General features: G+C 39.6%; 1 protein-coding gene across 3 annotated transcripts in view; it reads left to right on the top strand.

The window, feature by feature from the left end:
- The window catches only part of tbck (TBC1 domain containing kinase), an 88,374-nt gene that overhangs the window by 40,454 nt on the left and 31,776 nt on the right, over nucleotides 1-16,144 (top strand). For all 3 annotated transcript variants that reach the window (XM_047812656.1, XM_047812657.1, XM_047812655.1), the window contains 2 exons: nucleotides 3,379-3,415; nucleotides 8,739-8,900. In XM_047812656.1, coding sequence (XP_047668612.1) covers nucleotides 3,379-3,415; nucleotides 8,739-8,900 — 199 coding nt within the window. The remainder of the gene's footprint in view (nucleotides 1-3,378; nucleotides 3,416-8,738; nucleotides 8,901-16,144) is intronic.

Here is a 16,144-nt window from a genome sequence, read left to right as displayed (position 1 = left end):
GTCCAGATATCACTTTGTTGATGTTATTTTATGTCATGTAATGTAGGCTGAATCGGACGCAGACAAATCCAAATTGATTGTCAAAAAAGTGTATCGCGAAATAGCAAGTCGGACGATGTAGCGTAAGGGCAAATCCGCAAATATCCTAATGTTACCTTAACAAAAAAATAAATAAATAAATCAGAGTGACTGTACACAAGAAAGCAGCTCGGTAAGGTCAGGTAGAGACAACCTGAACCAGGGCTCTCAAGTTTTGAAGACATCTCCAAGCCCAGCCATTTTTGGGGTCATGATTGAGGGCAATGTCCCGTCCAGAGACAAGCTGTTTCGTGTTGAGGTTTTGTTCAAACCGACCATTGAAAATACCCTCTCTAATGAATGTTTTTTTTTCCATTGGTTGTTGTGTTAAATCTTACCCAGATAGTGCTATTTTCTGATTGGCTATTGTGTATCCTCTTTTTTGATTGGCTGATAAGTCTTAGTCGACAGGCTTGACTAAGAACTGAGACGCGCTTTATTCCTGCTTTATTCGGTTCCATAGAGACAGTGTTGCGGACAGATACATTTTGGGCGCTGCGGCATATTAAATATATGATAAATAGTCCAAAAGTTTTTCTGCGTGAGAAATACAATGTGTGGCGGGAGAGCGTGAGAAAAGACCCAAATGCGTGACTGTCACTCTCAATGCGTGACACTTGACAGCCCTGCTGAGCATTACTGCACAACTGACTAAACGTCAATGCTTTGTTTGTACAGGGATTACAGGTGAATGCGTATGTTTCTATTGCAAAGCGTAGTCCACAGTGGCCATGTTTGTAGGCCGAGGTGTGTTCTGGGACACGGTTCTTTGTGAATGCAGGAGCCGACTTGACACTTTTGTTTGTTTGTTCATCCTTTTTTTTTTTTTTTATGTCCAGACGAAGGTCACATCACGGAACACTTAAAGGAATTATTTACCCTGAAAGCATATTTGTAACTACTGTGATTTGTTTAGTTAGAAACTAGACTTTATTTGCTGCTCTGATATCGCAGGGGTATTAATCATGCTGTTTTAACTGTGTTTAAGACTCAATCGATAACAAATAACACTCAGGATTTGTTGTTAGCAAAATCCAAAAAGCTCTTTTTCCAGTGATGTGTGACATAATAATAACAAAGCTTCAAATTAGAAGACCTAGAAACAGCAAATGTTGGACTCTCTTATTACAGAATATCTGAAAGTCACATCATGAATATTCTTCTATTCTTCTGTTCTATTTTTTATTTATTGCAAGTATAGGACGAAAGAGTAACGAAGTAACTATATATGATACAATTATTCTTTATCTAAGCACGACAGGGCTGCCGAGTAGTGTTTGCTCTTTTATGGGCTTGGATTTATAGCTAAGACTGGGAGGAGGAACGGTATTGCTTGCAGGAACATACGATTAATTCCCTTGTTTAGCAAAAGTTTTGTGCACACAAACAATTCAGACCGTTTTGTTCAGGTTATACCAAGTCCTTCAGTATTGACAAATATCTCCAGATTTTATCAGCTATGTTTCTTTATTGAGCAGACATGTTCAAGTGAGATTTTATAAGAAGTTATGAATAATTTTATACATCTGACCTGCAGGATGATCTGAAGTATTGGTTCATTGAGTTAAGTATCCAATTAAAAGGGGATGATGCATTTCAGCTAAATAGGAGACATTGATTTGGTGCTTTTACACCAGCAGGGTTGGGAGTTTGATTCCCACCTCCGTAATGTGTGTGTGGAGTCTGCATGTTCTCCCTGTGCTTCAGGATACATTTTAGCTAACTAGAAAAAGGTACTGATTTTTTTGTTTTGTTTTTTTTTAAACAAACATTTTGCTAATTTTCTTCATTTTCTTGTGTAAAAGCCAATCGGTCATCTGTGACCAAGTGTGTTTACTGTACGACGGATTTGCTTTATAGAGTTTTGACCCCACTGACTCAGTGACTTACTCAGCCACCAGTGACTAATGAGTGAAGAGTGCCTTTTCTGAGCCGCGTGTGTTAAACAGTTCAATACTGCAGCTCATCTAATGCAGAGCTTCAGGTCAAGCATCATCCTGTTTTAGGGTGCCATTACTTTTAGTTAGTTATATAATATTCAGTTCAATTCAATTTGTTTATTTGTATAGCGCTTTTTACAATAGACATTGTCTCAAAGCAGCTTTACAGAACATAAACATCGAACAAAAGGTTAATATAAAGAATAATATAAAGATTAATAGAATACAAAATTCCAGATCAATATTAGATAGATTTAGTTCACAATGTGTATGTATTTATCCCCAATGAGCAAGTCTGAGGTGACTCAGGCCGCAGTGGTGAGGAAAAACTCCCTTTGACGGTAAAGGAAGAAACCTTGAGAGGAACCAGACTCAAAGAGGGAACCTCATCCTCATATGAGGGTGTGATTACAAATATACAGTATGACAAATGTTGTATAGATGCGAAAGATCACATGGAGTTCACATCTCCTCTTTAGTCTAACTGGAGCTGGTAGATCTCTAGATGCCTCAGGGTTCTCACAGAGTCAGTCTCATCTCAGTGGAAGTAAAAATAAAAACACGATAAGGCCATCCTTAAAGATATTTTGGTTTGCAGTAACATTAATAAAAAAAAAAGGGTCGGTAGGTAGATCTATATATTTTTTTTCAATTTACAATTTATACAGTTACAATTTTGGTGATGGTGATTACGGAGGTATGACTTTAAACAAATTAGCATATCGTGCCGTCACTGACTGGGTCTTTTTTCCAGAACTTAAAAAAGTTAAAGTGGTGTCGAGATGTTTTAATGCATTTTTTAAATGTATTATGGTGCCCGAACCCGTTAATATTATTTTATTGCTTTTGTATTAGTTGTTTGAAGAGTAAAAATAAATTGGTCTTAACGCAAATTTACAACCGGTCGTACTTAAAGCAAAAAAAAAAAAATGGAATCAGCCGGGTAAATTGACAGGGTAGGTCGGGTTACGGCAAACAAGAATATTTTTAACGATGGCCTTTGTGATTAGCGAATATAAAGTGATTAGTGAGTATCCTTATATATTAATGTACACAAACTCACAAGCAAAAACAGTTTTTTGTTTTGTTTTGTTTTGGGTTTTTTTCCCCCCCAAATGTAACTGGAATTTCATTGATACTACATTTTCATGAAAAAAAAAAATATTTGGGAACAATTAACGAATACATTTGAGAAATGAGACTTATTGAGCGAGTGAGTATGTCGTAAATATCATAGTTGAGCCAATTACATAGACCTTACATATCTTTGTAGGCTTTATTGTTAGCAGAATTTAACATCACGTGAGAAATTATGACTAATTTAACATCTAACCGGAGTCCACTTTTTGTTCTTTTCCAGCTGTATGCCATTCCGTGGTTCCTGACAATGTTCACTCGTAAGTAGAGCAATTCATTCTCACACTCCACTTAAAGTCATTAGTCGGTACTGGAACAATGAGACTCGATCTCTTTTATTCGAATCACAAATTGATGAAATGAAATATTCATGAAAATATCGAACAGCAGACATAAGTTTTTGTTAAGAATTAAGTGTAATATATAGTGCGGGATGTTATGTAGAAAAAAATTCTTCGACAAATGCACTGGAAAAAAAAAGCTCATTGATTTGACTTCATTTAAATGTTTACATCTGTTTTTATACGATTGAACCGAGTTACATTAAGAGAATTAGCTTTCATACATCTTAACTTTGTGATGCCACAATATTAGGGCTAAGATTAATATATGATTTATCATTTATTATTATATGTACCTTTATTTTACAGATGTAAAGGAAGGGAAAATATTGTGGAAAAGTGTCTTTACAATTCAATTGGCTTCAGGCCATAAGGCCACGTTCACACTACAAGTAATAATGCTCAATTCGGATATTTTGCTCAGATCTGATTTTTTTGTTTGGCTGTTCACCTTACCTTTTAAAATGTGGCCTATATCAGATACCAGTGTGAGCAGTTTGCTGTTTCGAACTGACCCGCATGCGCAAACGAACGATAACAATGACGTCACACGCAGCACGCCGTTGCGCTAAAAAGTTGGCGAGGTTATGGAGGAAGTATTGTATCATCTGGTGCAAGCAAACATATCATGTAATGCTATAATGTGATGTATTCAATGCAAACATGAGCTGGTTCACGTAACCACTTTATATAACACTCTTAACACACACACGTTTCTGTCACGTTTTTGCCGGCGCAATGAAACGTGACGTTGGCGAAAACGTGACACAAACGCGGCGACTGGTAACGCGTGTGTGTGTTAAGCAAAAAAAAGTCTTCGCCGGCGCATAATTGTGACGAATGTCGATGTAGTTTGACGTAAAAGTCGCATCAAATCCGCCTTGGTTGTTCACACTGCGGCCACATTGGAAAAAATCAGATTTGGGTCTGATTCAGGAACACATATGGAAGTGGCCCAGATCTGATTTGAAAAAATCAGATCTGGGCCAGATTTGAGTGTTCACACTACTCCTGAAGAAGTCTGACCTGGTCACTTGACACCAAAAAAATTTGGGATTTGGGCCACTTTTACCTGCAGTGTGAACGGGGCCTAATTGATGTTCTCTATTTTGTAATCTGGCATATTTGGTTAGTTGGTTAGTTAGTTAGTAGTATAGTTATTATGTCTTTTAATTATCCTTTCATTCATGTATTTTCTTGTTATTTGTGGTTTTATTTAAACTGATACATGATACTTTTAGGGACTTTAGGGAATTTGGACTTTATGGCACCTAGAAACAGGTGGTGTGGATTTTTTTTTTTTATAATTATTTGAACCATTTACCTGTTTGTGGTTCCAGGAGTAAAAACTTACACATAACGATGATTTTTCCTGACCGGTATCAATATATTATACTCACATATGGATTGTGAGTCTCCCGAACTTTAAAGATAATATATAACCATCTCCCTCCTCTGTACATGTCCAACCATCTCAATCTATCCTCTCTGACCTCGTCCCTAAAACAGCCGACCTGAGCCGTCCCTCTGATGTGCTCGTCCCTCATCCTGTCCATCTTCGTCACTCCTAAAGAGAACCCCAACATCCTCATCTCTGCTACCTCCATCTCCGCCTCATTATTCTACCATAAATGTAACCGACCTTTAAGTTCCATTTTTCTTATAAGCAAGAAAGCCACATTTTGTCGAGTAACTTTTGAGCTGCATATAAATATAAATATAAAATGTAAGATGTTCATATAAATTCTCCACGTATCCTCATTTTGATTTCTTGAACCTATAATATGTTTTTTTAATATATTTCAGGATTAATCAGAAAGCGTATTTGTGTCATTATACGAAACCGTGCATTGAACCTCCTAAGGTGTTCACATTCCTCTGTTATTTGATGAGAAATATTATTTGATATCTCTGTTATAACCCGAGGTTAACACGGTTCACATCTTCTGTATGTGTATCTCAGAACCGAGCTCTTTCTTTCCCGGTGTGTTTAGCAGAATATAAATTTACGAATCAGCTTTGATTGTTTTGGGGAATTTATATTCTGATTAACACTTCACACGAAGAAGCTCTTTTTTCCGTCAAGTGTTTATCAGAATCAAAATTTTCCGAAACAATCACAGCTGATGGTCCATAATGGCCCATTGTTTCAGAAGGCGGTAGATTCCATTATGCTGATATTTGTGCCGAATTACATGGAATAATTGTTAAATGGAAATTACTCTGTGATGATGTGGTGAAAAACCTATTACAGCTCATGCATCGATTTTCCAAAACGTCACATTCGGAAAGAGAAATGTAATTTAATCTCGTTCGATGCGGTTCCGTGAGCGGCTTCTGTCCAACGTCGTTATGTAAATGAAGAACGACACCCAGGCTGAATGGGGTTTCATGAGGAGACTTAAAAGAGCATGGGATTAAGACTGGAGTTGGTGGTGTGAAACCTTGCCTATGTGACCTTTTGACCTGGAGTCTGTGTGGTGTGGAAACACAAAGGCTCTTCTTACAAATACAATTTTCACCTCCATAAGTGACAGTGAAAGCGAAAGAGACGTGACATATGCTTAAGTACAGTGACCCATACTCAGCATTTGTTCTCTGCATTTAACCCATCCAAAGTGCACACGCACAGCAGTGACCACACACCCGAAGCAGTGCGCAGCCATTTATGCTGCAGCACCCTTGGAGCAGTTAGGGGGGTTCAGTGCCTTGCTCAAGGGCACCACAGTCGTGGCCGGCCCGAGACTCGAACCCACAACCTTAGGGTTACGAGTCAGACTTTCTAACCATTAGGCCGTGACTAACCACAAGCCCAAAACACTCAGCTTCTGTATACTTTAGCAATTCCAGCTAGAATCCTGATGATATTTTGATACCATGGTGGCACTTGAGGAATACCAAAATCATAAAGTCAGACTCATCATAATTCTACAAAAGGTTATTATTTATCATCAGTTCTGGAAAAAAAACGCCTTCTCAGGATCTCGAGTGTCAACCCTCGAGTGTCTGAAACGGTTGTGAATGTAAATCTATAACTCTACTACTTCTAGCTCAGTGGTTAAGGTGTTGGGCTACTGATCGGAAGGTCATGGGTTCGAACCCCAGGTCCACAAAGCTGCCACTGCTTGCCCCTGAGCATGTCCCTTAACCCTCAGTTGCTCAGTTGTAAGTCACTCTTTAAATATGGTTAAAACTTCTTTTTTTCCATCTCAGAAATATTGCCAGATTGCGTCCAATGCTGTCGTTTTCTGATCAACACTTTTGTGTTTTCCCGTATCGATTACTGCAATGCCTTGTTGGCTGGAGTGTCAAAAGCAACCTTAAACAAAATTGCAGGTAGTGCAAAATTCAGCTGCTGGAATTCTAACTAGAACAAAGTTAAGAGATCGTATTACTCCCGTTTTGGAGTCTTTGCACTGGCTCCCTGTTAGGTTTAGGGTTGATTTTAAGATTTTGATGCTTACTTACAAGGCCTTACATGGGTTGGCTTCTCAATATCTGACTGAGCTTTTAATTCCTTAATTCCCTATATTCCATCTTGCGCCCTTCGTTCTTCTGAAACTGGTCTTTTAACTGTTCCTTTAACTCGTTTACGATCGATGGGAGATAGGACTTTCTCTGAGATAAGGCAAGCAAAATCTCTTGCCATTTTTAAATCTCAGCTTAAAACTAATTTTTTTAGGGTAGCTTTTAATTCATTCATTTTCTACCGCTTATACAAACATCTCAGGTGTCATTGGGCATCGAGGCAGGATACACCCTGGACGGAGTGCCAACCCATCGCAGGGCACACACACACACACACACTCACACACTACGGACAATTTTCCAGAGATGCCAATCAACCTACCATGCATGTCTTTGGACCGGGGGAGGAAACCAGAGTACCCGGAGGAAACCCCCGAGGCACGGGGAGAACATGCAAACTCTGCACACACAAGGCGGAGGCGGGAATCGAACCCCCAACCCTGGAGGTGTGAGGCGAACGTGCTAACCACTAAGCCACCATTGCCCCCTAGCTTTTAATTCACTAATTGTAATTTTACATTGTGCTTATTTTATAGTCTATTCTTGTTGCTTTAATTTTAATCTTTATATTATGTGGTGTATTTTTGGTGTTTTATTTGCTTTTGTAAAGCGCTTTGAGATGTACTTTTAAATGCGCTATAGAAAATAAAGGTTATTATTATTATTATTATTATTATTATTATTATTATTATTATTATTATTATTATTATTATTATTATTATTATAAATTAGCTGACTGTTTAGTTAGTAACCTTTATTTAACCGGGTTAAAAACTCATGGAGATGAAATCTTTTTTTAACGAGAGTGACCTGACCATGAATGCAGCAGTAGACACAACAACAGTTAAAGACATAACAACAATTATATTTTAAATAAATAAATGCATACATAGTAGCTTGCCATAAATCAACTAGAGAAGGGAAGCATTTTAGGAAGTAATCCAAACAAGGACAAGGGCACAGCAAGGTCAAACATCTGAAATAGTTTTTTCTTTAATAGCGTACTTTCTGTTTTAAGTAAATGTCAGTTACATGTAAAAGGACAATTACAGATGTGCAAATTGATAAGCATGAAGGACTGGATCAGAATCGGTTGGTGATGGAGACGTCGCTTTTGTATCCGTTAGTGTCAGTATTTTTATTTTTTTTAAGGAAATTTGTCGGTTGTAAGTTTGAGTTTTATACCTGCTGCTGAATAAGTACTCATTTTAATCTATGACAGCATGCATTAAGAATCATAACCCATTTTTTCTACCTTGTGTAGAGCTTCGGGTTTCTTCTCGATGATATCTGGTGGTGAAGGAGGTGAAAGATGATATGATATTATTGTTGATAATAAACTCCCACACTTGTATGGTGACACTAAAAAAAGATACCATTTATTGGATGGGATGGAAAAAGTCATTACTTTTGATGGAAGCTTCCAGATAAACTGAGATTATGTCTAAATAAAAAGGCCCGGTTGTGTGGCTTTGTTATAAAAGGTATAAAATGAAGAAAAATGCTCCAGGATGTGCTGTTTATAGGAATACAGTCAGCTTCGGGGTGGTAATAATACTGTGAATTGGATAACGCTACCTTGTCATTGATTATATTTTTACAGCATTTATTTATTTATTTATTTTTAATGACTGCTGATGTTAAGGGCTTGTTAATGTCTGATGCATGAAACAATATCATAATGTAATTTTTTCTTTCTTTTTTTTTTTTTTAGACGTCTTTCCCCTGCATAAGATCTTCCACCTATGGGACACACTGCTGCTGGGCAACTCCTCGTTCCCGTTCTGTATCGGAGTGGCGATACTGCAGCAGCTGCGTGATCGCCTCCTGGCTAACGGCTTCAACGAGTGCATCCTCCTCTTCTCCGACCTTCCCGGTAAAAACACGAACACAGCACAAGCTCAAGCGATCGAATATTCAAAAGCTGCTGAATACATTTCATTCCCTGTAGTGTTGCTGTGGCTGTGGGCCAGTGAGTTGTGCATTTTTCAGAACCCCTGCCAGAGTGTGATGGACAGCCTGCAGTCTGATTTGAGTGAAATTTAGACACGTAGGCATGTGATCACAGCTTGAAGCATTGGAGAGCTGATGCAATGCTGGAAATTAGTTTCATTTGGCGTATCGGCTATGTGCCGTGTTCATAATACCTACATATCCGGGGCATAACATATATTATGAGCCAGAGAATGCTTGTCCCTGTAGTCTTTACTAGAACTGTAGTAGTTTTTTTTGCCCTGAAACAGAAATATGGTTGAAAATCCAACACAAACAAATGACAATGTTGCTTCAGCTCATCCATTGGAACGTGCAGGTCTCTACATCAGAGATTATTGTCCATCCATCCATCCATCCGTTTTCTACTGCTTATCCGGGACTGGGTCGCGGGGGCAGCAGTCTAAGCAGGGATGCCCAGACTTCCCTCTCCCCAGACACTTCCTCCATCTCTTCTGGGGGAATACCGAGGCGTTCCCAGGCCAGCTGAGAGACATAGTCCCTCCAGCGTGTCCTAGGTCTTCCCCGGGGCCTCCTCCCGGTTGGACATACCCGGAACACCTCCCCAGGAAGGCGTCCAGGAGGCATCCGGAACAGATGCCCGAGCCACCTCAGCTGACTCCTCTCGTTGTGGAGAGCTCCTGCCTCAAGTAGAGGAGTTTAAATATCTTGGGGTCTCGTTCACGAGTGAGGGAAGGATGGAGCGGGAGATCGACAGGCGGATCGGTGTATCTTCTGCAGTGATGCGGTCGATATACCGATCTGTTGTGGCGAAGAAAGAGCTGAGCCACAAGGCAAAGCTCTCTATTTACCAGTCGATCTACGTTCCTACCCTCATCTATGGTCAGGATGAGGGACATCAGCTGAATTCAGCCATGTCCCTCTACATTGTACAATAAACAGTACAGAAAGCTGTCCTACTGTTCATTTTAAAGGTCAGGTTTTTCACTTTAAAACATTTTTAAACTTTGAAAACTAATAGAATTTTAAAATTATCTTAGAAAAAAAATGTAATTACAAATATTGCTACAGAGTGCAGCAAGGACGTTGATATACTTCATGTTTTTGAATCAGTCTGTTCTTTAAATCTTTCTTCTAAACAAAATGAAACTCAAATCTAATACACTATAATAAGTATGTGGTCATCTTGACAACACATACATATGTCCTTGTTGATCATCCTAGATCAGATATATTCTCCCTTTGCTCTTATAATCAGCTCCACTTTCCTGGGAAGGCTGCAGGGATTTGTGATCATTAAGCCACAAGTGCATCAGTGAGATCAAGGCTCTGTGAAGGACACTCGAGTTCTTCCACTCCATCCTTCATAAACATGGGTCCGTATTCAAGGATCTAAGAATGATCTCAGAGAGCTCATAATTCAACTTAAATATTTCTAACTAGGAATCTTCACTAAGAGTGATTCAGGCCCGATCTCAGAACAACTCTGAGCAACGACAATACAACAACTTTTATCTTAGAGAGGAGGCAGGGCTTAAATGTGAGACTGTGATTGGTTGTCTAATAAAAAAAACGGTGTGTTATAAGCCTTCACTTTGTCTCTGTTAGGATATTTGAGGCTATATCGTGCAGGGATGGCGTTCGTGACCGGTCATATTAGAGATGGATATTTAGATGGATAAGATAATATGATTATATATAGAGAGAATAATCTCTATGCGATCTAATCTCTAGCATCTTATTAACTCACTATCAGTGGTGGAAAGAGTACTGACAAATCATACTCAAGTAAAAGTACTACTACTTCCCAAAAAATGTACTGTAGTGTGAGTAGAAGTAAAAGTACCCGTCTAAAATACTACTCAAATTACAGTACGAGTAAAAAGTAGCCCATTTAAAAGTAGCCCAAAAGCAGTGAGTAGTGAGTATTATGCTGTATGAATGTTATTCCACCTTATACCCCTGCAAATTAAAAATATAGCTTACAGTATCATTCTTTTTATGGATGTTGCAGCAAAATAAATAAATAAATAAATAATTTCTTCAACAGTTTTATTTTCGCCTGCTGGCTCCGAAAGAGCAACCAAAATTAGAGGAAGAACTCTCGAATGCTGATATTTCAACTGGTTTAGGTAGGCAAAGGTGACATGACATAATGACACAATTGCCCTTCTCCGCCTTCACCGCATAAAACTCCTTCAGGTGTGGCCAAGGATTCAGAAGTTGTTTATTTGAGGTGTTGCAAGCTGAATCACCCACCACACTTCCTCCTTCCTCCATGATTAAACTAAATTAGCGCCAACCGCGGCACCAGGTTTCTTGAAGTCTGTCTGATGCAAGTTTTCTATGCACAATTCGATTGGACGGGAATCAGGCGACCGATTATTCTCCTTAACTAATCACCGTTGACGGGAAAAAATAAACAAAGTAGCGACGGCAGGTTGAAGGAAAAAATAGCGCAGTAAAAGTACCGATACACTGTTTTTAAACTACTTAATAACGTACAATTCCTAAGAAAAACTACTCAGTTTCAGTAGCGAGAGTATTTGTAATTCATTACTTTACACCACTGCTCACTATCATTATTAAATATTGTATACAGTACATTTCTTCTCCCATCGTCACCTTTCGGACATTTTCTCCTCTGCTAAAGAAACCCTTACTCCTAACACTTTTTGACCTTAAGAGCTCTTTTAAGGGTTAAGATGCTTTATGAATAACTTTTATCTTCAATAGGATCTGTGCTTTAATTTTAATAAAAATAAAAACAGGTTTCTAAGATTTTTCTGATGTATTTTGGAACAAGGAGCACTCGGGTAGTTCTCTCAAACTATTTTTGTAGATCATCTACTTCATCACCCATGTGTGTAAAAGGCAGTTCCACGAATCATCTGTTTTTCAGCATGAAGCGTCTGTTCATTTATCCTCACAGTCCTTGTGATTCCTGACTTGATTCCTGTTTGTTCGGTTTATGGCAGACTTTCAGAAACGTGTAATGACATCAGGCCACCTCTGGTCTTTACATGAGGTCACATGGGGTTGTAGAGAACTTTTTCGATTTAGCTAACAGCTTCGGGACTCAGTTCCAGTGAAGAGAAGTTGTAATGTTACAGCAGACAAAAACATTCCACATATGGGACGATGTCACAGTCAGGCTTCTCCAAATTTTACTGCATTATGTAGGTGAGTAAATATGGCGTCACAGTATGCAGCGATTTATTGTCCTGTAAGCATTTATATACGTACAATGATACGCTCACACAGACACGGTCCAAACACTTAGTCACTTAGAGCAAATTTTTGGACGTTTTATTTATTTTATCTCAACTTCCAAATGAATAGGCAGAGGGCACTTTAAAAAAGTTCTACTTTTTTTGGACACAGTGGAGCTTCCAGTTTTTAAAACAGTCAGCTTTTTGAAAAGTGCAATGATATCAGAGGCTGTACTTGAGGTCACAAGGGTGTAATAGAGTTTTTCACAGAGTTTTTTCTTCTGTAATTCTCCTCCCAGAGTTGGGTATGTTGGCTTTCTGAGCTTAGACCTATAGCAAGGAAATAGTAAGAGTGTAACGATGTGCTATAGCAGGAGTCGTGAGTTCATGGGAAGTCGTGGCCTAATGGTTAGAGAGTCTGACTCCTAATCCTAAGGTTGTGGGTTCGAGTCTCTGGCCGGCCACAACTGAGGTGGTCAAAGGGCCTGCAGCATAAAAAAATGGCTGTGTGTGTGGGTGTGTGTGTGTGTGCACTTTGGATGGATGAATTCTGAGTATGTGAAAGTGACGTGACATAGTACGGCTAAGTACGGTGACCCATACTCAGAATTTGTTCTCTGCATTTAACAAAGTGCACGCACACACAGCAGTGAACACACACACAGCAGTGAACACACACACACCCGGAGCAGTGGGCAGCCATTTATGCTGCGGCGCCCGGGGAGCAGTTGGGGGGGTTCGGTGCCTTGCTCAAGGGCACCTCAGTCGTGGCCGGCCCAAGACTCGAACCCACAACCATAGGGTTAGGGGTCAGACTCTCTAACCATTAGAGATGGTTAGGATTAGGACCTTAGAGGTAAGAGTCAGACTCTCTAACCATTAGGCCACGACTTCCCTTGTTTCCCTGTCAACACATCTGTTGATATGTTGCAGAACAGATCCGGTATAGGTATTAACGTCCGTGTTGGAATCCAGTGTGGCTTGAAAAGCAAACACGTTCCAGTCTGTGTTCTGGAACTCATGCTGTAGTAATGAATCTGCTCCTTCCAGCCAAACTTTAACTGCCTTCATTGTGGTTTTCACACACTTGATGATGAGGGTGTATTTGGGCAGCAGGAACAAGGATAGATGATCAGATTGCCCAACATGGGGGAGGGGAGTTGCTTTATATGCATCAGAAATGTTTGTGTAGATATAATCAAGAGTGTTGTGTCCTCTTGTAGGGCAAAAAAGGTTTTGATAAAATTTGGGGAGTGCTGTTCTCAATAATTGGCATGATTGAAATCACCAGCAATGATAAAAACTCAATGAGTTGTTTGCAGGTTGTAGACAACCGAAGCAAGTCCTTTCATAGCTAGTGTAGCATTTGCATCCAGGGGTACATACACTGCATCGATTATGGCAGATAACAATTTACTATCAGGTAAAAGGGATCTGGATAAAGATGTTTTCAACACTAGCAGAACAGTGTTACTTGGAATGGTGCTATTGAGCCAGGTTTCCACGAAAACCATAATGTTGCAGTCCATAAAAATTTGTCGAGTTACCCGGAGTCGTAGCTCATCGATCTTATTTGCCAGAGATGGTACAGAGATCGTGTATTGTAACTTCATTTCAAACTTCAGACTTTTAAACTTTTAAATTGTTTAATTCTGTTTCAATTCTTATGTCAGGCTGTTTAGAGACAATGTGATTTGTTGAAAGCGCTATAAAAATCGATTGAATTGAACTTCAGTAAGTTAGTATGTTGATTTTAGCTAGGAGTTGTAAGAGTGTTGTTATGGTAACATCCCGCTTGTTAAATAAGCACAAAAGATGCAAGTGGTTTCAGCTTCTGAAAAGAAAGTGAAATCAGCCTTATATTTGGGAAGCTTTGTGTTATTTTGTTCGCACTGCATTAAAAGATCATGATGTGTTCAGTTTTACAGTTACTCTTATTTTTAGTACTTTTATTGTCTCAGCTTGGCCTCTTTAGAACTTCAGCCCTCAGGTTGTTAAGCATCCACAGGTAATTGTTGTCAGCTACACATGACTGCACAGTCAGCACAAATAAAACCAGCTTGTATGCAGCAACACACAGCACTTTAGCGCTCTGGAAGCTTGCTGTCAAACTTTCCCACCATCTGAGAACGCAATCCCTAAGAAGCAGCTCTCAGCTGGAAAGCCGGATGCCAGTCGTTCCGACAGACAAGCCGGCTTCGGCTCTTCCCCCTCTGTGCACACCGGGAAACTAGCCTGCCAGGCAAACCCTGCACTTGTTCACACAGGTGGCTGTCAGCGCTCAGCATTAGCATGCTGCTAGAGCCGGAGCTGAGGGGAAGAACCATATGATGATTGAACCTAATGTAGGGGGATTAGCTGAGAGAGATGAAAGAGGGGCGAGAAACAGTAATGTTGCTCCTATGCAAAAAAAAAAGGAAGCTTTTAGCTGGAAACTCAAACTGTCTTTGAGAAAGCCTGAGGGAGAAAAATCAAGCTGAAAAAAAAAGGGTGAGAAATCAGAGCAGATGAGTGACAGATCTTAATCCTTCTGTTGCATCTGATTTATTGAGCAATATATCAACGTGGTCCTTTCCGATGCAGCGAGGCAGCAGAGGGGATTACAGCTCGTTGTCCCTCTCGTTATAGCTCTCTCATATGTCAGTCGGGGAAAAGAAAAAAAAAACAGCTTCAGTCTATTCCTATTTAAGTCTCCACTGGTCTTTTTGTATTGGTAACTCAGGGAAGGCGAAGCATGGGAGCTGCTCACTGGAAAATTAAGAGCTGTATTATTTTCTCTTTCTCACCTCCGACTGTCACGGTGTTAAATGTTCCCAATATGCATAACATTCTAAGTGCAGCAGTCGAAGGGCAATCCTTCTTTCTCCACACTTTGTCCTTGGCTACTTCAAATCTTGACACTACATTTATTGGAGGCTGATTGCTTGGTTAGAGAAGATTTTTCGTCGTTATGTTCCAGCACTACGTAAAAAAAAAAAAGAAAATCAAAGCTTAGACTTATAAATAAAATAAATAAATGATAAAGTAATATTACAATAAAATGAGTATTATGATGAAATAATCACTCGGGGCTAAATATTAAAAGCTACATCTTTTAAATGACAGTTTGTGTTAACAGATGAGATGACATGAGATGTATAGTAATCCCTGTTGGGGATTATTATTAATTACACTAAAACCTTTCTGATGATGAAAATGCCGTTGAAGTCGTTGCACAAACACCGACACGGAGTACAAGGTTTTAGGTGCTTTCAAATGTTTTCTCCTTTCACACAGCGGTTTGTGACCCATGGAAGTTTTAAAAGCTCAGAGCAGATGTTCGCATGTTGTGTGGTGTGCGAGGGGCGGTGCCGGGCTGCAGCACGTTGTCCAGCGAGAGGGTTTTTGTGTTCTTTTTCCTGGCAAGATTGCGAGAGCGAGAATTCCTTATAAAGGTAAAATATGCCTGGACGCTGGTTGTGCACTCCACACTGTTTTTTTCTCGGCTACACACACACACACACACACACACACACACACACACACACACACACACACACACACATTTATTTACCTTTGTGTGGACCTACCTCATTAATGCTGCGATGCTTGTACCAAAAACTCTAACCTTAGCCTCAGTATCCAAATAAATAGAAAAACACAAATATAAACAGCTTGGAGTTTCTTTCTATCACTATAAAGACATTCGATCCTCTTTTTGTCCTAGTTTATTTGACTTCGGAAAAATGCCTCAGAAAACCGAGTCGGGCCGACTAACAAAACAAACGTCTAGCCAGTGAGCAGAAAGTGGCGTGTCTGGTCAATATGCGTCGGAGAAGGTGTTCATTGCGCATGACTGACATCAGCCGAAAGCATGGATTCGTGACTGATCGGCGGTATAACTGTCTGTTCATCTCTAATCCTAGTCCAAACTACAGAAGCCCTTCCAGTTTAGGTGCAACTTCCTCATCTTTAA

This window comes from Tachysurus fulvidraco, chromosome 4, assembly GCF_022655615.1.
Source record: "Tachysurus fulvidraco isolate hzauxx_2018 chromosome 4, HZAU_PFXX_2.0, whole genome shotgun sequence".
NCBI classification, from domain to species: Eukaryota; Metazoa; Chordata; class Actinopteri; order Siluriformes; family Bagridae; genus Tachysurus; species Tachysurus fulvidraco.
Note: the sequence above shows the minus strand (reverse complement) of the source record. Positions and strands in the feature narration are given on the sequence as shown.